The sequence below is a fragment of the Chrysochloris asiatica genome, unplaced genomic scaffold (assembly GCF_000296735.1).
Source record: "Chrysochloris asiatica unplaced genomic scaffold, ChrAsi1.0 scaffold00028, whole genome shotgun sequence".
Classification (NCBI taxonomy): domain Eukaryota; kingdom Metazoa; phylum Chordata; class Mammalia; order Afrosoricida; family Chrysochloridae; genus Chrysochloris; species Chrysochloris asiatica.
Window position 1 is genome coordinate 9,726,820 of NW_006408546.1, and position 27,040 is coordinate 9,753,859.

General features: G+C 40.9%; 1 protein-coding gene and 1 pseudogene across 3 annotated transcripts in view; one reads left to right on the forward strand and one right to left on the reverse strand.

Annotated features, from left to right (window-relative positions):
* The first annotated feature begins 3,982 nt into the window (after positions 1 to 3,982).
* Positions 3,983 to 27,040, forward strand: part of CEP63 (centrosomal protein 63kDa) — a 100,401-nt gene continuing 77,343 nt past the window's right edge. Inside the window, exons 1-3 of one of the 3 annotated variants that reach the window (XM_006846595.1) lie at positions 3,983 to 4,004; positions 22,784 to 22,852; positions 24,489 to 24,666. In XM_006846595.1, the coding sequence (XP_006846658.1) occupies positions 22,809 to 22,852; positions 24,489 to 24,666 (222 nt within the window). In that variant the 5' untranslated portion in view covers positions 3,983 to 4,004; positions 22,784 to 22,808. Of the gene's footprint in view, positions 4,005 to 22,783; positions 22,853 to 24,488; positions 24,667 to 27,040 lie in introns of those variants that run through there. The other 2 variants (XM_006846593.1, XM_006846594.1) reach the window with 2 other exon arrangements.
* LOC102836532 lies at positions 9,470 to 9,954 on the reverse strand (annotated as a pseudogene).

Below are 27,040 nucleotides of genomic sequence, written 5' to 3' on the forward strand. Positions count from 1 at the left end.
AAACCCTATACAGGGTTGCTATGGGTCAGAACTGACTCAATGGCACTTCACAACAACAATGGTTTTAAATACCCCCCAAACTAAGACTTGCAGCACTGGACCATGGGTGGCGGATACAGGTAGACAAGACAGAAGACATGGCTCTGGGCACAGGCTCTCATTATTGGCTTGACCTCTGGCTTTGGAGTAGGGGATTGAACATGGGTCAGAAGGCCTGGGTTCCAGTCTTGCCATGGTACTTACTGAGCTGGTCACTTCACCTCTCTGAATGACATTTCTCTTCAAAGAAAAAGTTGGGCTAGATGCTCTTGAGAGGCTTCTAGAGCTAGCGGACTCCACAAGTTTGATCTCTTCTCTACTAAATTATCTGAATATACCAACTCCACTAGGGTCTTCCAGATCATACCTTTAACCCTTGATGCTCAGCACATCTTAACCTACCAGAGGTATTGCAACATCCTCATAGGGCAGCTTGTCTTCTCGCCAAGCATCATCAATCAAATCCAAGATCCTTCCATCTCTCTGCACCTCACTGTCCATTCTCCAGCAAACTAGATCTTGTCAGATCTGTAAGCCAAATAAGTTATTTCTTAAACATGAAGACTGAGAAGATGGTGTAATCCAGTACTAAGATTCACTTCACTGGGCTTTTGATTTTCTTGTATAACATTACACTAGGAAAGGCTCATCTTCTCTATCTGGATCAGGTGACAAATTATTTATAAGATCATAGTACATCCCCGGCTGACAGATGCTTTAATGATGTATACTTGACAGACATAGCCCAGTTGGGGGCAGGGGAGGAGACCAATTTAATAGTGTGTGAAAGGAGGATCATGTATTTGAAGATCTTGTTCATGAGGTTACAGAACACCTAAAATGCAGCTTTCCCCTGATCATGATGCCTTTGATAAGTTTCTGACATAACTGCCTAAGTCCCCTCTCCAGCCCCTCACATATCCTACACTACCACTGTCCTTGAGTCAATTCTGACTCACTGCAAACCTACAGGACAGAGGAGAGCTGCCCCACACATTTCTAAGGCTGTCTTAAAGGCTGGAAGCAGACCGCCACATCCTCCTCCTGCCAACTGCTGTGTTACAGTTGTGCATCTGTTCATTAGCAGCCAAGAGTTTTAATCACTGTATCTCCAAGGATCCTTTTCCTGAACTACATTTATAGAAATCTCTGCCTGCCTTGGTTCCAGCCTTGGCAATTTTAAGGTACAAGAGTTGAATGAGAAACTGAACTGTGTTACCCATAGAGTCCAACAGCAGATCTGAACCAAACCCTCCAGACAGGAAAGGTGACGACAGTTACTCCATTCTTAAGAGAACACTGAATGAACTCTGAAAGGAACCTTTCCAGGTAACCACAGGACCCTGCTGCGATAGTTTCTGCTTCCACTTGGGGTTCCTTTCCTGGAGTCTTACTGCTGCAACCCCTTTAATAATCTGGCTCAAGTGGTCAAGATACTTATATTTAGCTCCTTGACATATTTGAGTCCTCATGTTGTCTCCTAAAATAGTTGTAATCTAATCCAAAGGGATGGACAGCTTGCTGGGTACCTCTGAGCTCCCAGCCTTCAAGTTTGGGCTCTGTCTCCTTATCAGGAGCACCACTCTACTGTGCTCCCTGCTACAAAGGCTCCATTTGGAAGGTTTGGAGGCCTCTGTACCAAAGGCACTCTAGTTATTCCGTTTGTGAGACAATGGAAACTCATACAGGAAGAATCTTTGGGAGGTGGAATCCAATTTCTTCATATAGGTCTGTAATTGGTCCAAACAGTAGAAATGCACAACAGCTCTAACGCTGGGCAATAATTACCCAGGTTGGGGTGAGAGAAGCTTTCTTTTTACTCCTATAAGGATACAGGCAAAGCTATGAAGCAAAAGTTGCCCAGCTACTTCAGACAATAGTAAACCAACTGAGGAAGGTCTTAATGTTTCATTCTAGCATATTACACCAAGGCTTTTCCAGGCCCAGGTGGAAGGAGTCTGTTTAGGAACTTTACATACCAGGTATTTTCACCCTGAGTTCCAGTTACACTTGCCAAGTCCCTTTCCCCCAAGAGTGCTTTCTCCTGCTACCACTCCCTGTGCCCCATTCCCAAGCCCTCCTCACTTTTCTCCATTGATTCAAACCTACTGGGTTTTATCAGGCCCACATAGATTACACCTTTGGTAAAAATTTTCTCAAATCACTCCAGCCTCAGTAGATTTTCTGTTCTTCAATGCTTGTTTCTTGTCATTATTTACTAAATGTTAGATCAGCCTTGTGACCCAATGATTATTAGGCATTACCATCTTCAGTGGTTCTGCGAGAAGTTTGTATTAATGACTTCTTAGCATAACTTTCCCCAATTTGCCTTCAATCTCTTTTCACCTGTTCTTGTTCTAACACCTCCAATCCATCACACTTTCCAGCTTTGCATTTATAGCCTCCCTTTTTTAAAATTTTTATCAATAGTGCCCATTTTTTCCTTCCAAACTCAGAGTGGGCATGGGGAGTCAGTTCTTTGGGATCATCATCCTATTCCCTGGTTTAGCCGCATTCAATCTTAGGGACTAAACAAACAAACAAAAGACCCCACCACCAAGTCGATTCCGACTCATTGCAGCCCTCCAACCCTCTCTTCAGAAACCCTATGCGAGGTCGCTGAGTCGGAACTGTCTAGACAGCACTTACCAACAACACAGGGTTTCCGAGGCGGTAAATCTTTACAGGAGCTTTTAGAAAGCTTCATCTTTATCTGGTGGAGTCGTAGATGGGTTTGAACCTCAGACACTGTGGTTACCAGCTCAGTGCTTATCCTACAGCACTACTAGGGCTCCTTACAGGTCTGGGGGAGTGGGGCATAGCCTGAAGGAGCCCTGGTAGTGACGTGGTTAAAGCGCTAGACTGTTAACCAAAAGGTCTGCAGGAGATAAAAGTGGCATCCTCCTTCAATAAGCATTAAGTGCCATCGAGTTGGTTCCTACTCAAAGGACCGCTGGATAGGTTTTTCCGAGGAGCAGCTGCTGGGTTAGAACTTCCGACCTTGCTGTTAGTAGTCCAGTACTTATCCTATAGCGCCACACCAAGACCTCATAAAGATTACTGCCTTGGAAGCTTGGCAAGGATGTTCTACTCTGTCTTATAGGGTTAATATGAGTTGGAATGGACTCGAAGGCATTCCATTTAGTTTTGGGGTACTGTCACTGTTGCAAGCAGCAGTCACTCGACTGAATGCACTTGTAATTTCCTGCACAAACTTCTCTCACCACACTTTTGTGCCTACACATTTGTTTTTACACTATACTTTCCCCTCTACTCTTATTTCAGATAACCCTCAGTCAATCTAGAAAAACACCGCTCCTGGGCATCTCTAGTGAGAGGTGGTCTCCTCCTAGCCTCAGGTTGAGCGCCGCTGCCCAGCCTCCGGGGGTCCTGCCATCTCCGTGAGCAGTGCAAGGTTCTAATTAGGGAGCTCTTCGCACTATGCGCCCGTGACATGTATTCTCCCAGAATGCTGTGGATGCGTTCCTTTAATAGTGGCAAGTTTTAGTCATCTCGCTACAGCTCCATAAACGTGTAATTAATTACAGAAACAAACCAGAAGGCCGCTCTCCCCCTTTACATCCTACCCCGCCCCGCCCCATAAGAAATGATCCTCGCAGGCCACCACCATCTATGAGGTTACGTGGGGGCGTCCCACAGTCACGGCTTCCGGTCGGAGACTGAATATACCAAGTGTGGAGGCGGGAAGGGGGGATTTTGGGCTGCCACTCAAGCCCTTTTCCACCCAATAAATCGTGCGGTATGGGCACTGACTTGAAGGAGAAAAGATAATCGACTTCGACTAATAGAAGGTGGGGAGAAAACCTAACGCACAAAGACAATACCTTCCCAACCCTCCAAGAGCTACATTAGTTGGGCGGGAAATTTCTTACCAGCACTCGGCCCACCGCTCGACCCTCCGTATTCTGTACCCGCACACTCTTCTTGCGGATTCCCGGATGTGGGTGAGTCCATTTGCATGATTGGAGGGGAGGTATTAAGTGGACTTTGTTTTAACAATTAAAAGTGAGGGGGCAGTGGGCGGACCGAACGTGCCAACGACCCAGGCTGGCGGAGGCGCGCGTGCGCGCCCCCGGCCTGAGGTAACGGCGGGAAGACTCGGGGGCGCGCTAGCGGTACCCCAGTAACCGCTTATGAGCGCGTAGAATCGGGCGAGGGGCGGGCTCGTCCGGACGCGACCCTGGCTGCGGAGGTGCTGCCGGCCACGCGGCCATATGGCCCGGGGCTGGTCCCCGCAGCCTCCCGCAGGTCACCAAGCCCGCCTCCGCCGGCTCAGTTCTGTTCCCGCGCCCCGCCCCAAGGTTTTGCTGCGTGTTCCCTACGGACCCCAGAAGGCAGACGTGGCTCCGCCCGGCGCGCAGTCCGGGCCCGTCAGGTGGTCCGCCCTTCCCCAGTCGGGCCTGGGGGGGCGGCGGGGTGGGCGAATTGCTCCCAGGTCCGTTCTTCCCTGGCGGGGGCCTCCCGCCTACCAAACCTCCAGCGCAAACCCCCTCCTAGGCTTCTGACTTTCCTAGCACTGTTGCAACTTAATTTATTGCAGGTGATACCGCTTCTTGTTTTAACAATTTTAAAAGAATGAATTAGTTTAAAAAGTGTTACTGTTTCATATCGAAAGTACTAGAATGTGTCAAAAAAAGTGACGGACTGAAGTTGGGGAACTCTCAACTGATTGATCCATGCATGCAAGTCAGGACTGGCGATTCCTTAGAAACACTTTAATCATGAAAAAATTTAAAGAGTAATTGAGGCTCATGATGAGGTTTTTCTTATATCGCTAAAATATCAGGAGTGTAACGATAAGGCTGTTAGAAACCAGTCGTCATTTATACCGTACAGTATGGTTATACAAACTTTTCCCTGAGTGTTCCTTTTTGCATCTGATTGCCTACATTTATTTTTTTCTTCTTAACTATTGTGAATTGAGTGAAGTCTTACAGAACAGATCATTATTCCCACATTCAACAAATTATACACTTAAATGCCAATACAATCATTGCAAATCTGCTCCGTGTATCATCAGTTCACAGTATTTACCTCTATTCACTTAAGTTGTTTCCTTCCCAACTACCCCCCGCATCCGTAACCGTAGTGTTTCATTTAATCTGAACTTTTTATCACAGTAATTGCATGCAATATTTGCTCTTTTGTGATTGACTAATTTCACTCAGTATAATGTTCTCCAGGTTCATCCATGTTGTGAGGACTTTTGCAGATTCTTATTTTTCAACATTGCCCCACACCTATTTTTAAAGAAAATTATTTTATTCCTTTAATAAAACATATTGGAGAGTAGATTCTCGCATTTGTACAGTTCATCACAAATTCTCATACTAGCTAGCCTTTAATTTTCTTTCATAGCTATGAAAAGGAAATAAAAGAATCATCAACTACAATTTTGAGTATTTGCATTTACACTTACACAGAGTTACCATTCAGTTGACCTGGGATCATGGTGAACCCATGTGTGTCATAGTAAAATTGTTCTTTTAATGTCTGATTTGTGTGAACAGTATACTAGGCCTTTTTTCTGAGGTGCCTCTGGGCGGACTTGAACCTCCCAACACATTAACCTTAGTACCTACCACCCAGAGATCCCATACACTTACAGCTGCAGTTTAATGGTACAATAAAGAGTATGTATTTTCTTATTTGGAATACAATACTGTCTTTAGATTAATTTTTATCTTGAATTAAAAAGGGTTGAAAAGTTTATTCACTGAAATCAATTCCTATTTTTTCTCAACCAGCTTGCTGATTGATTTGACTATTATGTTATTATCAGAGATAGTTATTATTTAAAAAGGCTATAAAACTAAAATGGGTTAGAAATTTATAAAACATTCACAATAACTTTCGGTATTATATAGATTCAGTTTGAAAAAAATTATTTGTAATAATCATGTATTTTAATTGTACTGTTGCCATTTCCCTCCAGTGCAGAGGTAGAAGGTCTTAGCTTAATCCTTGGCGAGCTCATTGATGGCACAGTGGTGGTAGATGCAGTGAGCATTAGTGCTGCACTTTCTCATTGGATCGTAGTTGTTTTTTATTTTTCAATGCCAACTTGAAGTTCTGCCAAAGCATTGACATAAGGTTTCAAGAACTGAATTTCTGATTTTTGCATTACAAAAAAAAAAAATCCAAATAAATCCTACTGCTATCGAGTTGATTCCAACTCATTGTTGACTATATGGAGGGTTTCCAAGGCTGCAAATCTTTTTTGGAACAGAAAGCCACATCTTTCTTCCTTGGAGCTACTGTTAGGTTTGATCTGCTGACCTTGCAGTTCAAACAGCATAGCATAAACACTGGTTGGCAGTCCAGTGCGTATGCTATAGTACCACTCTTCAAGAACACAAAAGATTTTTTTTCAGTTTTATAAAATCACAGTACTATTACCATACCTACAAACATTTAAAGTTCTTAATGTCAATATTTAGGTTTAAATTTCTCCATCTATATCATCAGTGTCTCTACAATTCTTTTGTTTGGATGAAAATCTTATAAAGGCCCAGAATAAACACCAGGCTGCTAACCACAAGGTGTGTGGTTCAAATCCACCAGCTGTTCCTCAGAACCCCTATGCAGGCTCTCTATGAGTTGGAATCCACTCAACAGCACTCAGCAATAACAACAACAAACCAATAGTTAGATCTAAAATTGTGCTGTCCTGTATGGTAGCTGTGGAGTCCTGGTGTGATGCTATAAAATAAGCTCTGGACTGCTATCTGCAAGGTAAGCAGTTCAAACCCATCAGCCTGTCTGTGGAAACCCTATACAAAGTTGCTATGAATCAGAACCGACATGAAGACACTTAACAACAACATACCCAGTATTAAGATGCCCTGGTGTTAAAACACAGTAGTTAAAACACTTAGCTGCTAATCTAACCTACCAGCTCTTCATGGGAGAAAGAAGGGGCAGTTGGGTTTTGTAAAGATTTCTAGCCTGTGAGAACTGTGGGAGCAGTTCTACTAAGTCCTATAGGGCTTTAGGAATTGGAATTGACTCAGGTGTGGGTGTCGGTAGGGATATCTATTACACTTACTTATCAACATAGTTAGTGCATTTATTGACACAGGTTCCAAAACCAGAGCATTATGTGAAAATTGGTGTTGTGTAAAAATGGAGGACCACCATATCATCAACTGCCGAACCACTGAGAATCATGGCCCAGCCAAGTTAACACTTAACCCTAACCAGCACAGCCACTGTTGTCTTATATATACTATGTCATTAATGTGAAAATAGCCAGGCATTTTACTACTTTCATAAATGCAAAATATCAGATAACAAGATAGTTGGTAAGTGAGGTGTACATCTATTGCATTATTCATTGTCATTGAGTTGATTCTAGCTTATAACAACCCCATGGGACAGAATGTAACAACTCCATAGAATTTCCCGTCTGTAATCTTTATGCTGTGCTGCTGTAGCATAAGCACTGGACTACTAACCTCAAGGTCAGTGTTAAAGCCTACCGACTACTCCTTGGAAAAACTGTAAATACGGTTTGGACAGGAAAGTCAAGAAAAATGCTTACTTATTTCCCTGTGGTTATGAATTGGGCTGCTCATCTCTAGGTAAGCAGTTTGAAACTACCAGCTGTTCCGTGGGAGAAAGATGAGGCTTTCTGCTCCCGGAAAGATTTACAGCCTCGGAAACGCTGTACAGGGTTGCTATGAGTCGGAACTGACTCCACAGCACATAACAACAACAAAAGCAATTTTCAGATTACAGTAATGAGTCAGTGCCTTAGCAACCACCAAAGGTAACCATGCAAGGTCTCTTCCTGTGAGTCAGAACCAACTTGAGGGCACTTAATAACAACATTTACAGAAGCAGATTGGCCCATCGTTCTCCCACAAAGTTACTGGTGGCTTCAAACTGCTAACCTTTACGTTAGTTGCTGAACGTTTAACCACTATGCCACCAGGGCCGTTTATTATTGCATCATTATTGCGTGCTGTCTCAAATCGAACCTGTATAGAGTTTTTGAGATCAGCTAGTGGGTTTGAACTGCTAGCCTTATGGTTAACAGTCCAGTCCAGTATTACTGCATTGGCCTTATTTTGTTATTGTTAAGTGTCATAGAGTCACTTCCAACTCATAGCAACCCTGCGTAAGGTTTCATAGGAGCAGCTGGTGGGCTTGAACCACCGACCTTGTGGTTAGCAGTTCAGTGCTTATCTTACAGCACCACACCAATTATTGCGTTGTTGTTAATTGCTGTTGAGTTGCTTCTGATTCATAGCGACCCTGTATAGGGTATCCAAGAAGCAGCTGGTGGGTTTGAACTGTTGATCTTGTGGTTTGCAGTCCACAGCACTACACTAGAAGTCCAAAACACCTACAGCACCTGGTATTTCCAGGTGGTCTCCCATTCAAGTACTAACCAGGCCCGACCCTGCTTAGCTTCCAAGATCGGGTGCATTCAGAGTGGTATGGGTAGACCTCAACATTGTTGTTAAGTACCATCAGGTTTACAGTCTGACACATTAACCCACAGCGCCACACCAGGACTCAACATTGGTGTTGTTATGTGCCGTGGAGTCAGTTCCAACTTATAATGACCCTGTACAGGGTTTCTGAGGCTGTATAAATCTTTACGGGAGCAGAAAGTCTCATCTTTCTCCCGCGGAACAGCTGGTAATTTCAAACTGCTGATCCTGAGGTTAGCAGCCTGATTCATAACCACTATGCTACCAGAGCTCCTTAGGACTCAACGTTAGGGGTTACAAAATGGTGCTTTTGTAATTCTTCATTCCTTGTATGTTGATTAGCTGGAAATCTTTTACAAAGAACTTTATAAATACAGTTTGGAGAGGAAAGGCAAAAAAATGCTTACTTATTTCCTTCTATTTTCAGATTACGTTAATGAGTCAGTGCCCTAGCAACTGCCAAAGGTAACCATGTATTTTTTTTGTTTTTGTTTTTGTTTTGCATACTAACAAAAGAAATACAATGTGATTTATTTATCAACAAGAACACATTAACAACGAACATTATTTCAGAAGTTGAAAAGGTGACAGTAAGGTGATACTAATGGTACTGAGTATACAGTCTTATTTTCTTGACATTCAGATTTTTCTATTTTAATTAGCTAAAGACAAGGAGCCAGTTTTGCACCCTAAAAATATTTACTTATTAAAACTGTATTAGAACTTTAATAAACTATACAAAACAGATACTGAGAAAAACATGTGCATTTATCGAAGTGCATGTCAGTCACACCAGATCCCTGTACAGGGAATTCCCAGCATGACCTGATTCGTCTGTGGGGACCCAGCAATCCTTGTTTAGACAGACACATTCATTCAATTGTCCAGCACAGTCAGCATCCGCTTCCTGATGGTTTCCTTCTCATATGAATGTGCATGTCCAGTTGTCTGCTACTTGGAGCAGACGTTTACCTTCCTCATCCACCAGCCATTGGAGGAGGATGGTGGTTGGTAGTTATGTGCCGTGGAGTCGGTTCCGACTCATAGCGGCCCTGTACAGGGTTTCCGAGGTTGTAAATCTTTACGGGAGCAGAAAGCCTCATCTTTCTCCAGCGGAACACCTGGTAGTTTTGAACTGCTGACCTCGAGGTTTGTAGCCCAATTTGTAACCACTATGGTACCAGAGCTCCTTTGGAGGAGGGCTAGGGCCACTCAAATGATTGATTGGACGTATTCTTCAGGGAGGGTTTCCAGGTGGCCCTCTTACATCATCCTATCTGGAATCAGATGAGCTTCCATAACTTCTTTTTTTTTTCACATCTTGCTGAAGCAAAGTTTTGAAAAACAAAACTACAAATTCTGCTTTTCCCCAGAACAAATCTGTTATCAAAGATAATCTCCACGGGGACTGACTCAGGCTATCCACCACTTGTCTGTTTGAGATGTAAACCATCTTTCCACTTGTTCCCCATTTCCAGAGCGACTGAGCCACCAGGCCCCACTTGTCCGTATCTATTTCCGTGCCCCACCCCCTGACCATACTTTTGCTTTTTAAAAATATTCAGTAAATCATCATATATTTATAGACCTGAACATATTTTAACTGTTTCAGCCTGTTGCAATTAATATATTGTTGTTATTATTTTTTCTTAAATGTTTTATTATGAATTATGTAATAGTTTACATGGGAGAACATTAGTTTTATGTTCATTCTGTTGTATATCATTTCATTGCCATGGTTACAAGCAATCAATATTATTTTTAATAGTCAAATTGTCCTGTCTTTGCCCAGTGGATGGGTGCTCTTTTATGCTGGTTTCTGTTCTTTTTGACATGACTCCATTGGTGGTGGTGGTGGTGATGTGCTGTGGAGTCATTTCCTACTGGTAGCCACCCTGGGTAGGGTTTCTGAGTCTGTAAATCTTTATGGGAGCAGAAAACCTCATCTTTCTGCAGTTGAATGCCTGGTAGTTTCAAACTGCTGACCTTGAGGTTAGCAGCCCAACTGGTAACCATTATGCTACCAGAGCTCCTTATGACTCCCGTAAAATGTGTTCTTGGTGATTTATTCATTTCTAACCTCCAAGGAGCCCTGTTTCCTTTTAGTGGAAGATGGCATTACTAGGTTGGCCATTGGCGCTACAATTTGCAGGGGCTAAAAGAGAAACCCTATACAGGGTCACTATGAGTCAGAACTGGCTCAACAGCACTTAACAACAAAGAGAGAAAAGAACAGAATTTACAATATTTCATATTAAACATAATTTTATAGATTTTTATTTGTTTTGCTATGTTTGATTTTATATTTTTATCTCACTGAAAATCTTGATGCCTAATGTCATTAATATAAATACTTCTTTTTGCCTTACCTTACGTTATAAAGAAGTCCTGGTAGCGTAGAAGATTACAAGCTGGGCTGCTAAACTGCAAGGTCAGCAGTATGAATCTACCAGGATGCTCAAGGGAGAAAGATAATGCCTTTCTGCTCTCCTAAAGATGTAGAGTCCTCATGTGGCGCTTCAGGATAAGCACTGGACTGTAAGGTCAGTTTGAACCACAAGGTCAGTGGTTCAAACTCACTAACCTCTCCTTGGGAACTCTATTTAGGGTTGCGATGAGCAGAAAGCCTCATCTTTCTCCCATGGAACAGCTGGTAGTTTTGAACTGCTGACCATGGGATTCGCAGCCCAATTCGTAACCACTGCACTACCAGAGCTCCTAAGAAACCCTTATTCAGGATCACTATGAGTTGGAACTGGCTCAACGGCACATAACAACAACAGCAAAAGTAGTGTGTATAGTGAAAGCAATTTATTTTAAATTAAGAAATAATGTATGTGATAGGATGCTAATTTTCTATGTAGTTGATCTATTATGTTTCTAATTTGTCAGTACTGTTTAAAAAGGGTTTTTGTTATGTGGAAAACATTAGTATAGCTCCTGTAAAACAAACCCAAAAAAACAAAATACCTGTTGCCACTTAGTCAATTCAAACTAATAGTCACCGCAGGTGTTACAGAATAAAACTATTCCATAGGGTTTGTGGTGCTGCAGGATAAAGCGCTGGACTACAAGGTCAGTTTGAGCTAAAGGTCGACGGTTCAAACACACCAGTCACTTCTTGGAAACCATATACAGGGTCACTGTGAATAGGAACCAACTCGACAGCACGTCACAACAACAACAATCTTTATGGCAGCAGGTGGCCTGGCCTTTCTTCTGTGTCTCTTGGGTGGGTTAGAACCACTGATCTTATGCTAGTAGTTGAGTGCTGTCTAGGGACCCTGTGTTCTATCCAGGGACTTTCGTGTGAAATAAAGTACATCACAGAAGTTTGGCTTTCATTCCTGTTTCCTCCAGTTTTCCCTCTTTGTGAGTAATAATTTTTACTACTTTGGGTTTATCTTTCTATAAATACTAACGTACCTGTAACTAAGTATATATGAAAGCTAGTATGTGAATTTACTGTTGTGCATCTTGCTTTTACTTAACTTACAATAAATACCTATTGTTGGTTGTTAAGTGCTGTTGAATCAGTGCCAACTCGTAGAGACCCTGTGTAGCATTTCCGAGGAGCATCTAGTGGACTCGAACCCCCAACCTTACAGTTAGCTGACCAGTACTTACCTTGTAACACCTTACCTAGATATTATTAGCTGCTATCAAGTCTGCCCCTGACTCATGGCAACCCCATACATAACAGAATGAGAGGCCACTGAGTCCTGGGCTATGTCCTTGGTCGATTATTGATGAGACTGTCTGTTTTTACAGCTTCATAGTTGTACTCCATTGGTAGCTGAGTATTCTACTAGTCCCCTGTTGATAGATGTTTATGTTGTTTTCTGCTAGTACAAATAGTGCTGTAGTCAATATCCATGTACATAGATCATTTTGTATTTTTGCCAATTATCTTTGAGATAGATTCTTAGACGTTGCATTCTTGGATCAGAGGGTAAGTGTATTAGTTGTTAATGCTGCTGGTGGTAGTATACCGTTGAGTTGATTCTGACTCATAGGGACCCTGTATAGAGATTCCAAGGCTATAAGTCTTTACTAGAGCAGAGATACTCATCTTTTTCCATGGCGTGGCTGGTGGATTCTACTGCTGACTTTGAAGCTGGCAGCCCAACATGTAAGCCAGTATACTACAAGACTCCTTATATTAATTGTCAGGTATTGCCAAGGGTACCCTTGTGACTCCGTGGTTAACAGTGACAGAAAGATGTGGCAATCTGCTTCTGTAAAGATTACAGCCTTGGAAGCCATGTAGGGCAGTTCTACTCTGTTTTACAAGGGTTGGAGTCCTGGTGTGGCGCTGTGGGTTAATGTGCTGCACTGCAAAGACGGTTTGAACTGCATGGTCGGTGGTTCAAGCTCACCAGCTGCTCTTCAGAAACCCTGTATAGGGTTGCTATGAATCAGAAGTGACTCGAAGGTACTTAACAACAACAACATATATAAGCGTTGCTATGAGTTGGGATTAAGGAGCTCTGGTAGCATAGTGGTTACAAATCGGGTTGCGAACCGCAAGGTCAGCAGTTCGAAACTACCAGCTGTTCTCCGGAAGAAAGACGAGGTTTTCTGCTCCCGTAAAGATTTACAGCCTCTGAAACCCTGTACAGGGTTGCTATGGGTCGGAACCGACTCCACAGCACATAACCACCACCATGAGTTGGGATTGATTTGCTAGCACTAAGTTTTTAAGTATTGCCAACATTTCCTTTAAAGTACTTGTAAGTATGCTTCAAGAGAGTGCCCATGTTCCCATATCTTTGTCGTCAGAGTTTATTACCAAACTTAGAATTCTGGGTTAATCTAATGCAGAACAAAGGGTATCTCAGTGTAGTTTTCAATGGTTTTCTCTCTCATCATGAACAATACCGAGAACCATTTCATGGTTAAAGTTATTTCTTTCTCCGTACATTGCTTGTTCATATTTCTTACTCATTTTAAAAATAGATTTATTTCCTTCTTTTAGCATAGTGGTTACGAATCGGGCTGCAAACCGCAAGGTCAGCAATTCGAAACTACCAGCTGTTCCGCGGGAGAAAGATGAGGCTTTCTGTTCCTGTAAAGATTTATAGCCTTGGCATATGCACAAGAACACCCACACTTGTAGATAATACCCACTTGACTTGGCTTCAATGACTGGATGATCAGAACTGAACCAGAAGAAGAAAGAAGAGGAAAAAAAGAGTAATCTGATGAACTTGACCTACACCTATGGATGCAGTAGCTCAAAAGAGGGAACAAATCCTTACATCAAGGATCATTCCCACTCCCTCCATACACAGAGTAGACAGGGATGGACAACTTGGACATTGGCTACCCAGAACGGGGTGGGGGTGGGGGGTGGCTACAGAAGTGACTGGCTTACAAGCATTCAAAAGGGAACCTAGATTCAGAGGGTGTGAAGGAAGGTAGAATCTCCTCTGAGTAGTATCCAATCTTTCTAGGCGGGGCTGATGATATGCTGATGGGTCTCTTGTGATACAATAGTGAATAATTGTTATCAGAACTGCCTGTGAGGGTTGGAAATGTAAAGATAGACGTTTTGTAGCAAGGAGGGGAGTGATTAACTTTTCAGTGTAGGAGCGGAGGTCCATGGGACCATCAAGGGAGAAGAGTGGAGAGCGGGACCCTACCCAGAGAAGCAGTGATACCAGAGATGGAGACAGAGAAGATGATGTGGGGAGATGGAGTGGCTGGCTGGGGACTCAAGACCCAGAGAGGGAGAGGAGCTGTGTGCTGCGGCCAGGGGGCAGGCTTGTAAGGTATACCCTTTGGTTGGTTGATGATGCATGGGAGGGATTGTAACCATGGCAATGGAACGATATACGATAGGATGAATGTAAAGCTAATGTTCTCCCATGTAAACTATCACATAATTCACAATAAAACATTAAAAAACAAAAAAAAGATTTACAGCCTCGGAAACCCTGTACAGGGTCGCTATGAGTCGGAACCGACACCACGGCACATAACAACAACAACAACAATTCTTTAGAAACATTTCATATAATTGAGTAATTAGCACTTTATGTGCAATAAAGTTTTCCAGTGTTGTCATTTGCCATTTAACTGTATTTATAACATTTTTTTTAATGTAAAAGTGAATGTTTTTAAAATTGTTTTAGCTGAGCCGTACTTAGATGGATCATTATTTTCTCTTATTCTTTCTGGATTTTCTGTTACAGTTTAAACAATTGTTTTTAAATGTTTTATTGTGAATTATGTGATAGTTTACATGGGAGAACATTAGCTTTACATTCATCTTATCATATATCCTTACATTGCCATGGTTACAATCCCCTCCATGCATCATCAACCAACCAAAGGGTATACCTTACAAGCCTGCCCCCTGGCCGCAGCACATAGCTCCTCTCCCTCTCTGGGTCTTGAGTCCCCAGCCAGCCACTCCATCTCCCCACATCATCGTCTCTGTCTCCATCTCTGGCATCACTGCTTCTCTGGGTAGGGTCCTGCTCTCCACTGTGGGTTAATGCGCTAGACTGCAAAGCCATTTGAACTGCAAGGTTGGCAGTTGAAGCTCACGCCTCGGAAACCCTATACAGGGTCATTGTGGGTTGGAACTGACTCTGTGGCACTTAACAACAACAACTGTGTGCCTGCAAGTTGGGCCACAAGGGTAGGCTATCATTTCTATCACGAAGGACATATTTTCCAACTACTGAGCCCCCTTTTTGTTTCTCACTTTCATATTCCAGCCGCCAGTAATTATCAACACACCTTTATTACATTTTTTATCAATTTTGCACTGAAGACTTCTTCAGTTCATCATCATTGACTTTAGTGGTTGGTGCATAAATTTGAGTAATAGTAGTACAGGCTGGTCATCTTAGTTGTTGTTAGGTACCATTGAGTTGATTTCAACTCATAAGGACTCTATGCACAACAGAACGAAACACTGCCCAGTCCTACACCATCTTCACAGTTGTTATGTTTGAGCCCACTGCTGCTGCCACTGTGCCAATCCATCTCATTGGGGGGCATGCATATGAGGCAATTAAAAATACTGTGGCTACGGTTAGGCACACTTCAGTCCTCAAACTGACATCTTTGCTTTTTAATACTTTGAAGAGGTCTTTTGCAGCAGATTTGTTTAATGAAATATATCATCTGATTCTCAACTTTCTTTCCATGAGTGTTGACGGTGGACCAAAGCAAAATGAGATCTTTGACAGTTTTAATGTCTTCTCCATTTATCATGTTATTTATTGGGCCTGTTGTGGTTTTGTTTTTTTTAAATTGAGGTGCAACCCATAGTGAAGACTGTTGTCTTTGATCTTCATCAGTAAGCGTTCAAAGTCCTTTTCACTTTCATCTGCATATCACAGATTGTTAATGAGTCATCCTCCAAACTTGATACCACATTCTTCTTAATGTAATCTAATGTCTTAGATTATTTGTTCAGCATACAGATTGAATAAATATGGTGAAAGAATACAACCCTGGCACACATCTTTCCTGATATTAAACCATTCAGTATCCCTTTGCTGTGTTTGAACAAGTGCTTCTTGGTCTGTATCCAAGTTCCCCATGAGCACAATTAAATGTTCTGATATATCCATTCTTCACAATGTTATCTATGCTTGTCAAGATCCACACAGTCGAAAGCCTTTGCATAGTTACAAAAACACGGGTAAACGTCTTTCTGGCATTCTTTGCTTTCAGCCAAAATCTATGTGTCATTAGTAGGGATATCCCTGTTCCACTTCCTCATCTAAATCTGGCTTGAACATCTGGCAGTTGTCTATCGATATACTGTTGCATCTGTTTTTGAATTATCTTTAGTGAAACTTTACTTCCATGTGATATTAATGATAATGTTTAGTAATATTATGTTATCAAAAACTGTATTGTACTTCAAGGTAGATTTTGTAACTTTTTTTTTTGGATGATGAATATAATGCCATTCTTCTTCAAATTGCCATTCCTGGCATAGTAAAGTCAAATTCAGAATGGCCAATACCAGTCCATTTTAGCTCATAATGCCTAGGATATTGATTTTTATGCATTCCAATTCATTTTTTTTACAACTTTCAATTTTCCTAGATTCTTCGTAATACTTCAGATATTGCATATTCCAGTTATTAGTGAATGCTTACAGTTCTTTCTCCTCATCTTGAGTTGTACTCCATCAGCAAGTAGAAGCCCCAAGTTTTACTTTATTTGCATCATTTTGGTCTACACTGCTTTGAGGAGGCAGCTCTTCTTCAATCATATTTTGAGTGCCTTCCAATCCAAGGGTCTCGGGTCTCATCTTCTGACACTATATCTGACAATATTCTGTTGCTATTCATAATGTTTTCATCTTCCAGCACTATAGCTTACAATGTTCTGCGGCTACTCATAAAGTTTTCAGTGGCTAAACATTCAGAAGTAGTATGCCTTTACTTCTTCCTAGTTTTTCTTAGTTTGGAAAGTCAGTTGAAACCTGTCCACCATGGGTAACCCTGCTGGTTCTTAAAATACCGGTGACATAGCTTCTAACATCACACAGCATGCAAGTCACCACAGTATGACAAACAGGAAGACGAGAACTGGTTGGTGAAATTATACAGCAGGTTCTGCTTCTGTTTCCACAGCTTCTAGATACAACAATCAGTGACATTGATTCCAGTTTTTACATTGTGTCAACATTTTCATTGTTTCTGTTCTAGTTATTTCACCTCCATTAACTTAAACTCTGTTTTAAAATAGCTGTTGACAGGTTAGTCTTAATGTATTGCTGTTAAGTACTGTTGCTACTTGGTTTAAAGTTGACTTCAGAGGATAATTTCAATTTAGTTTGTAGAGTAACTCTCGGCCAATGTCTTGGGCTTCCTCCAGCCTCACAAGCCCAAGTAAGTGTGGATTCATTAATCTCCCCATGATTTTGATTTGCATTTCCCTAAGGAGCTCTGGTAGCGTAGTGGTTATGAATCGGGCTGCGAACCTTAAGGTCAGCAATTTGAAACTACTAGCTGTTCCGCAGGAGAAAGATGAGACTTTCTGCTCCCGTAAAGATTTACAGCCTCGGAAACCCTGTACCAGGGTTGCTATGAGTCGGAACCAACTCCACGGCACATAACAACAACAACAAAGACTAATGAAGTTCATCATCTTGTTGTGTAACTGCTGGTCAGTTGTACATCTCTTTGGTGAAATGTCTGCTAAGTCATTTGCTTTTTTAAATTTGGTTGTTTGGTTTTTTGTTGTGGTGTGGTAGTTGTTTGTATATTCTGCATATTAAACCCTGAAACGGTAACTGGTTCCCAAGTATTTCTTCCAATCTTTAAATTGTCTTTTGACTTTGCTGATAGTCTCCCAGTACGCAAAACTGTTTAATGTTGATGACATTTATGCTTATACATGGTGTTACATCCATGTACCGTTGTAAAAAAATAAAGACCCAAAGCATTTTTTTTTTCCACTTAGAATTTTACTGTTTTAGTTCTTACACTTAAGTCTTTGATTCATTTTGAGCTAATTTTCATGTATGGAGTGAGGTGTGGGCACAAGTTCAATTTTTTGCATGTGGAAATCTAGTGGTCCCTACACCATTTATTGAAGAGACACTTTTTCTCCCATTAAATGGACTTGTGGTTAAGTGCCATGTAGTTGGTTTGACTCATAGTGACCTGTATGTTGTTGTTGTGAAGTGCTATCATGTCGATTCCGACCCATAGCGACCCTGTGTAGGGTTTCCAAGGAGCCAGCTGGTGAGCTTGAACCATCAACCTTGCACTTCAAATGACTTTGCAGTCTGTCACATTAGCCATAGCGCCACACCAGGACTTATGTATAGGGTTTCCAAAAAGCAGTTGGTGGGTTTGAACAACCAACATTTTGGTCAGCTGTCCAGTTATTATTCTACAGCACCACATCAGGACACCTAAATGGACCTGGCACCCTTATTAAAAATCAATTGACTATATATGTAGATGGATTTACTTCTTGATTCTTAATACTGTTTCATTGGTCCTGTATCGATTACTATACCTCACTGTTTTGATTAGCCTGATGTATGCTTTGAGCTTGGGAAGTGGGAGTTCTCCTACTCTGTTCTATTTCAAGATTGCTTTGTCTATTCAGGGCCCCTTACAGTTCCTTATAAATTTGAGAGTTGGCTTTTCCATTTCTGCAAAGACAACTGCTGGAATTTTGATAGGTATTGTATGGAATCTATAGATTGCTTTGGGTAGTATTGATGTCTTAATGATGTTGTTGTTTAAGTACCTTAGAGTTAGTTCTGACTCATAGCAATCCTGTAGGTGTTTCCAAGGAGCAACTGGTAGGTTTATTCTATAGTGCCACACCAGAATTTTTTAATGATATTAAGTCTTATTTGTGAGCGCTGTTTTTTTTTTTTTTCCCTCTCATTTATTTAACTATCTTTATTCTTATGTGACTACTTAGAATTGAAGATGGGTGGGTGGTATGGAGTAAGTTTATTTTCCAGAGAGAATGTTGTTGATCTCAGTTTTTCCTTTTTTTTTATTGTTTTAAAAAACAAACAAACAATAATATCTTTGTCTTAGCCCTTTATTTCAGTTTCTGGAATGACCACCCCCTGCCACCTTGTGGCCATGGTGTGATGTTATACTTCAGTTTGATTTTATTTTATTCCTATATACGGATTCCTGGGTGGCACTGGGATACAGTACTAGACTGCAAGGTCAGTTTGAACCACAAGGTCAGTGGTTCAACTCGCCAGCTGCTCCTTGGAAACCCTATACAGGGTCGCTATGAGTCAAAACCAACTCAACAGCACTAAGCAATAACAAATAAACAGATTTAGTTTGATTTTGTTTATTGCTAGAGGAGATACTGTTATACCAAAAGAAGAGATGCTGATGTGTTTTAAGATCTGGCATACTGTAAAATGTAGAAAGAGTTCACAGTGATTGAGACTCCAGAGGCACACTGTCTAGGTTCAAATCCTGAAACTGCAACTGTGTAACTATCGATAAGTTAATTAACCTTCTCAGTCTCAAATATTCACATAGTATCTACCTTTTATTGTATCTAAAAACTATATTGCTTCAAGATGTGAATTCCTACCCCTAAAACTATTGTTTTTAGATGATCTTTAAATCTTAAAAATATCCCTTTGAAGTTTTCATAAAAGAAATAAAAACTAAAAAGTTATAAAACTTGAAAACTAACATTTTAACAACTAAAGTAAGTCTTTAAAAAAAAATTGTTGTTGCTGTTGAGAATATACACAGCAGTACTTACACTAAAGGAGTTCAAGTATGGCATGTAGGTTAATGTGCTAGACTCCAAAGTCATTTGAAGTGCAAGGTCGGTGGTTCAAGCTCACCAGCTGCTCCTTGGAAACCCTATATAGAGCAGCTATGGATTGGAACCAACTGGACGGCACTTAACAACAACCACAACATAGACCAATGCAATAATTTCTATATGTACAATTCTGTGACATTGATAACTGTCTTTAAAGTTTGTAACCATTCTCCCCTTCCTCTTCCAAATTGCTCCTTCCCCATTAACATAAACCCACATACGCCTAAGGTACCTATCTAATCTTGGAAAGTTGCTGTTGTCACTTTGCTTCTGTGTGCTATTATTTGTTAGGTTCTGACAAGTCGGTTCAGAGTCACAGGGACTCTGCCCGGTCCTGCACCATCCTCCCAATATGTTGTTGTTAAGTGCTGTCGTGTGGTTACAATTCATAGTGACCCTGTATAGGGTTTCCAAGGAGTGGCTAGTGAGTTTAAATCACCAATCTTATGGTTACATATTGTTATTGTTAGGTGCCATCCAGTTGGTACCGACTCATAGCGACCTTATGCACAGCAGAACAAAGCACTGCCTGATTCTGGGCCAACCTCACTACTGTTGCCATGCTTTAGTCCATGGATGCTGCCACTTGGCCAATCCATCTCATTGAGGGGTCTTCCTCTTTTTCTCTGACCCTCTACCTTACCAAACATGATATCCTTCTCCAGTGACTGCTCCCTCCTGACAATATGTCCAAAGTATGAGCCATGAAGTTTGGCCGTCTTGGCCTCCAAGGAGCACTCTGGCTGCACTTCTTCCAAAACGGATATATTTGGTTCTTTTGGCAGCCCATGGCACTTTCAATATTCTCTAACACCGTAACTCAAATGCATCATTTCTTCTACAGTCTTCCTTATTCACTGTCCAGCTATCACATCCATATGAGGTTATTGAAAATACCATGGCTTGGGTCAGGCACACCTTACTCCTCAAGCTGACATCTTTGCTCTTCAACACTTTAAAAAGGTCTTGTGCAGCAGATTTGCCTAATGCAGTACGTCATTTAATTTCTTGACTGCTGCTTCTGTGAGTGTTGATAGTTGATCCAAGAAGAATGAAGTCCTTGACAACTTCAATCTTTTCTCCGTTGATAAGAATGTTGTTTATTGGTCCAGTGGTGAGGATTTTTGTTTTCTTTACATTAAGATGTAATCCATACTGAAGGCTGTGCTCTTTGATCTTCATCAGTAAATGTTTTAAGTCCTCTTCACTTTCAGCAAGCAAGGTTGTATCATCTGCATATCGCAGGTTGTTAATGAATCTTCCTCCAATCCTGATGCCACATTTTTCTTATGGTTAGTAGTCCAGTGCTTGTCCTGCAGTGCCACACCTGGATTCCCATATGTTGTTGTTACCTGCTATTGAGTCAATTTCGACTCATATCCACCCTGTATAGGTCTTTCCAAGGAGCCACTGGTGGGTTTGAACTGCTGACCTTGTGGTTTGCAGTCTAGTAGTGATCCTACAGCACCACACTAGTAGATTAGTTCTTAAAAGAGCACATTGCTTAAGGCAGACATGTTTTACTAGTTAAGCTAAGCAATTGTTTTAAGAAAACTTCAGTGGATATTTATGTCTTATGGTTTAAATATGCTCTCAGGACAATAGTTTTTGGGATGGGAATTTATCAAAGAGCTATAAGTTTTAGATGAGGCACTAGGACACAGGAACAAAGCAGTTGTGTACCATCAAGTTGGTTCCGACTCCTAGTGACTTCCAAGGCTGTAAATCTTTACAGGGCAGAAAGCCTCATCTGCCTCCTGCAGAGTGGCTGGTAGATTAGAACTGCTGATTTGTGTTTAGCAGCCCAGCTCCTAATCCACTAGGCCACCAGGGCTCCTTACGGCATCCATAGTTTTTGATTATCTCCTAAAGTGTAATCCAGCCTTAAGCAGTTTCTAAGGAGTGAAAAGTGGTTTGAGATTAACATTTTGCAACTTTATGATAAGGGCTTGCAGGACCTACTGCACTTCCAAGTTGAAGGGTCTTCTTTCTTCTCTGACTCTCACATTCCTTTCTTGTAAGTGTGATGTGCCCTTTTTCTCGCAGTCTGTTCTGTCTTCGTTCCCTGTGCCTCTGAGACCCTTCTCTGTAATCTTCCAGCTGTGATCAGTTTTCATGGAGGAAAGGGGAAGGAATAAGAATTGAGATCAGTTCTGCCACCAGCACCTGCCTTGTTAAAATGTTAATATGCAAAGCTCTTGGTTTTCTGCTCGCTAGGAAATGCATGGCCTTGTTGTTAAGTGCCGTTGAGTTGATTCCAACCTATAGCGACCCTGTGTAGAGTTTCCAAGGAGCAACTGATGAGTTTGAACCACCGACCCTGCAGTTCAAACGACTTTTCAGTCTGACTCATTAGCCCACAGCGCCACACCAGGACTCCTATGAATGGCCCAGTAAGGAGAAAAAGGTGTGTGGATACCTTATTGCCAGTGTGGTTTAACACCTGTTAAAGAGTTGGATATGTATGGCAGAGGAGCAACAGGAGGTGCTGCAGGAAGCTTCAATAGCTTTCTCATCTCAAGGCTGAGTACAATCTTCCTGATAGACTGAAGCGTTCCACCTCAGTGCATTGAACCTTGTTATAATGTCAATTTAAAAAACAATTTATGTTTCCCCTTTGACTTGTGTGACTCCCGCTCTCTTCTCTGGTGTCAAGGGGTCTGTGTCACTGTCCTACTACAAAGCTCCCATCTCCTCCCTGGGCCCACCCTCACATTAGAAACTAGGTCTGTCATTCATGTGGGGAGGCTGTGGAGAGCAATTCAGTAATTTCAGTTGTTTTACTTTGAGTTTAAATTCTGTTTTGATCGAACATTTCCTGAAGAATAGACCTTTTCTACTTCTGCAGTCAATTTTGAGCTGTGCTACTTTCTCTCGTTATTTGTATGCTGTCACTCATGTACCTTAGTTATTATTTGGATGTTAGAAGTTTAAAAATGATTTCTTTCCTGACTGAGTTTTTGCTTTCCCAGTTGCCAAAGCAAAGGGGATTTGGTGATGGAAGCTTTGTTGGAAGGAATGCACAACCGGGGACATGGCAGGTAAGTGTGCTTTTTGGTTTTGGGCCCTAAGCTTTCACTGTACTTGTAAAAGCATATCTGATCACATAATTCACAATAAATCATTTAAGAAAAAAAAAAAGGAAACATTCTCAGTGCATTAAGCAAACAGTAAAATGATCTTTTCATTTCGTCCCTAAACAGAAAAAGCACTAATGTTAACATTCTATAATAGATATCTCCTTGGAATCTGGGCTTTGTGTTCCATTTTAGAACACTGGGTGATAGTTTCTTGTTGACCTTCAATGCTAAGCAATCACTGAATAAAAGAGCTAAAAAAAAAAAATAACTAAGAACTCTCAAAAAAAAAAAAAAGCATATCTGAGTTATACCTTTGACTGTAATGTGTTTGAGGTATGGAACTGTGCTTAGCATGAGTATTGAATGGTTAGCTGATCATGTTCTCTGTGTGGACAGCATCCTTCTTTCGGAATGTTTGCATTCAGCCTAGTCTCAAAAAGAAAAAGTACAGAGATTTTTCTGGCACTAAGTCCAAATGTTGGTGCTTTTTATTTTAAAAGATATCTAAAGCTTAGAAGTTCCAGCTCTCTGTGGCCGTTGCTGGGAACCTCTATGGCTCCAGCACATCTATGGTGCTGCCTCTGTCCAGGTCCCTCCATGCTACATGCCTGCTACATTATCTTGCATCTCTTAAAACTTGGAGGGACAGCAGTACATTTCCACTAATAAGATTGTTGTTGTTGTTGTTAAGTGCCGTTGAGTCAATTCTGACCCATAGCGACCCTGAACAGGGTTTCCAAGGCTGTAAATCTTTACGGGAGCAGAAAGCCTCATCTTTCTCCCGTGGAGCAGCTGGTAGTTTTGAACTGCAGACCTTGCTGTTCACAACCCAATTCATAACCACTATCCTACCAGAGCTCCTGCTAATAAGATAGACTGGGGTAAATTTCTAATAATAAAGTGAGAAGAAATAGTTGAAAAAAATCTGGTCCAAAGACAAATTTCTTGAAATAGCTCTTAAAATTATATTATGACTTTCCTAGAAAGTATCCTGATAGCTCCCAAAGCTTTTTCTGTAGACTAGATGAGAATGTGACATGTAGGCTTGCCTGGACTCTTCCTGAAAGCTCCTTGAAAATACTCCCAAAGAGTTCATTGTTGGTTGTAGAAGTTTCACTCCACATGCCAGAATTAAAGTATCATCTTGTGTTTGACCAAATTACGTAGTCTTTAGGGTGACCATTGTTGTTGTTAAGTGCCGTTGAGTCGGTTCCGACCCATAGCGACCCTGTACAGGGTTTACGAGGCTGTAAATCTTTATGGGAGCAGAAAGCCTCATCTTTCTCCCATGGAGCAGCTGGTAGTTTCAGACTGCTGAATTTAAGGTTCACAGCCTGATTCATAACCCCTACGCTACCAGAGCTCCTTAGGGTGACCATTAGGAAAGATAAAATATTCTCTGGAATAAGAAATCTTCTTGATATGAGTATGAAAAGCGAAAGCTCAAGAAATCCTGTCATTTCCTTCTGGTAATTTATCGACATTGTTACCTTTTAGGTAGGTTTACATCATGATATATTTTTACATATGAAGGATGAAAAGCCAAAAGCCACTTAGACATATGTTCTGTGTTCGTAATGGTGTGTGTTATTTATAGGGGATTTTTGACATCCTGTGAAGCAGAACTACAGGAGCTCATGAAACAGATTGATATAATGGTGGCTCATAAAAAATCTGAATGGGAAGGTCAGACACATGCTCTAGAAACGTGCTTGGACATCCGTGAGCAGGAACTTAAGACTCTTAGGAGTCAGTTGGATCTAAAACACAAAGAGGTAAAATAATTTTGATATTTTCACCTTTGTTTTATATAACTTCTTTAAGAAAATGTAAGTAGGTGTCATGATCTTTGTATAACCTTCATCCTGTATATATCCCCATGTACATCCATTGAGTTTAGTGAATGTTGTTTTTCACTAAGTTAAATTAAGCCCAGAGTTCAACAGTTTGACTCTTTTGTTTAGACGCCCCCCTTTTTTTTTTAAAAAACAAACAACTTTTTATTGTGAACTGAGTGAGGGTTAACAGGCAGGCTCATCAGATTTACCTTTAACAAATTATATGCTTTTTTTCATCTCAACCTAATTACAATCCTCTCCCTGCGACAATAATTAATTCACTTCTTCTCCGTGACTTCCCTTTTACATCTTATATGTCACAAATGAACAAAACAGAAATATTTGATGTACACATAAAAAACAAAAAAAATATATGTTAATTTAAATGTCCTAAGGGCATATTCTGCAAACCAGCTTCCTGCCTGAAAACTCATTTGTAGAGTATTTCTATTTGTTAAAAATGAGAGACAAAAAAAGAAAAGAGAAAAATTAAAACTACTTGCACTTCTCATAGATATTGGCAATTTGGGAAGAAATTTTAATAATATTTGTGGATTTATTTTTTATAATTTAGCCAGAACAGTAGGAAGAAATATACCAAATGTTGGAAAGGAAGTAGAAAACATTTACAAATGCCTCTGTTTATCTGCCGTGAATGTCATTCTAAGAAGGATTGGTGAAGTTGCAGGGAAACAGTGGTCCCAAGTTATACTGTGATAGACTTGCCAGTAGGGTCACTAGTCTTTACTGATGATTATCAGTGAATTCATGAACCCAGTGTATGGTACACATTGAGACTGTGATTTTGTTAATGGCACTAATTAAGAGTATTTTAGAAATGTTTCCGGTAACAAAGAGGGTGGTTGTTGCTGTTAAGTGTGTCGAGTTGGTTCCAACTCATAAGCAACCCTGTATAGGGTTTCCAAGGAGTGACTGATGAGTTTGAACCACCGACTTTGGTTCAAACTGACCTTTCAGTTCAGTGCTTTATCCCACAGTGCCACACCAGGACTCCAAAGAGTAGAATAGTCTCAATGAAAAGTGTTTTTATGTTTCTCAAAGAGATCTCTCAGTGACTGGCCATTTGCACTTTGTATCAAAGCAGTACATAATAGTACTGACTGTTGGAATTCCTTTTTCCGGGAATGCCATTTGCCAAACTGTAATCTATTAAAATTTTTTAGAATATACTTTAAAATTATAACTTATGCAGAGATATAGAAAGTTGTGGGGAAAGCACATGATACTCATATTTGATTTTTTTTTAATTTAAATTTCAATTTAGCTAGAGTTGATGCTCTTTTTCTGGTAAACTACTTTAGCTACTACTTCTTTATTTCTCCGAGGACAAAACAAAAGTAGCTCTGGATAGTAGTTTCTTAGTTTAGAAAAGCACCACCTATAATTTTGTTAGAAACCCATTAAAGAAATTCCTTTGTGTGTGATTATGAGAGTATTTAACCACTCCAAAGCCAAGTTTTGACTAATTCCTGTCTCTTAACTTTGGTGTCAGGGACATTATTGCCATCACTTGATAATACTTTAAAGAGAAAATAAGGGTTGGAAAGGATAGTTTCCACAGTAAGGATTTGGAGATTGCAACTTTGGTCTAGGGACTTAAAAGAAATTTTAAATTGCAGCTGTCTGGTCAATTTGCTGCTTCAGTGGTTGGTTTGCTGAAAGTTTTAAAAGTAATGCACTTTTACCAAACACTGGTAATGGGAATCTGTTCCACGGAGTTTGTGAAATTGTATTGCATTAAGACACTTCCTTGAAGTGAGGGTTATAATATGTTCATAATCTACTTTGAGCAATACATGATATAAGGACTAGAAAATTGGGCTTTAAGTTTTTGCCATTCTAATTTATTTGAGGAATTCTGGTGTGGCACAATAAGCCTTCAACCTCAAGGTCGGCTTGAACTGCAAAGTCAGCGGCTCAAATTCACCAGCCGCTCTTCAGAAGCTCTATCTATACAGGGTCCCTATGAATCAGAACCAACTCGACAGCACTGAACAATGTTGACAACAATTTATTTGAAGGGTAAAGGCCTAGGAGCAGTCAGCCCTCTGGTGTGAACCAGTGCTACTCAAATGATTGGTGTACACTGAGATACAGAGTTTGTGGTGGTGGTAGTGTTACCCTGGAGTCTGTTCCGACTCATAGCAACCCTGTGTAGAGTTTCCAAGGCTGTAAATCTTTACCAGAGCAGAAAACTTCGACTTACTCCTGTGGAAAAGCTGGTAGTTTCGAATTGCTGACTTCTTGAGCACAACTCATTACCAACCACTCTGCTACCAGCTGTAAATAA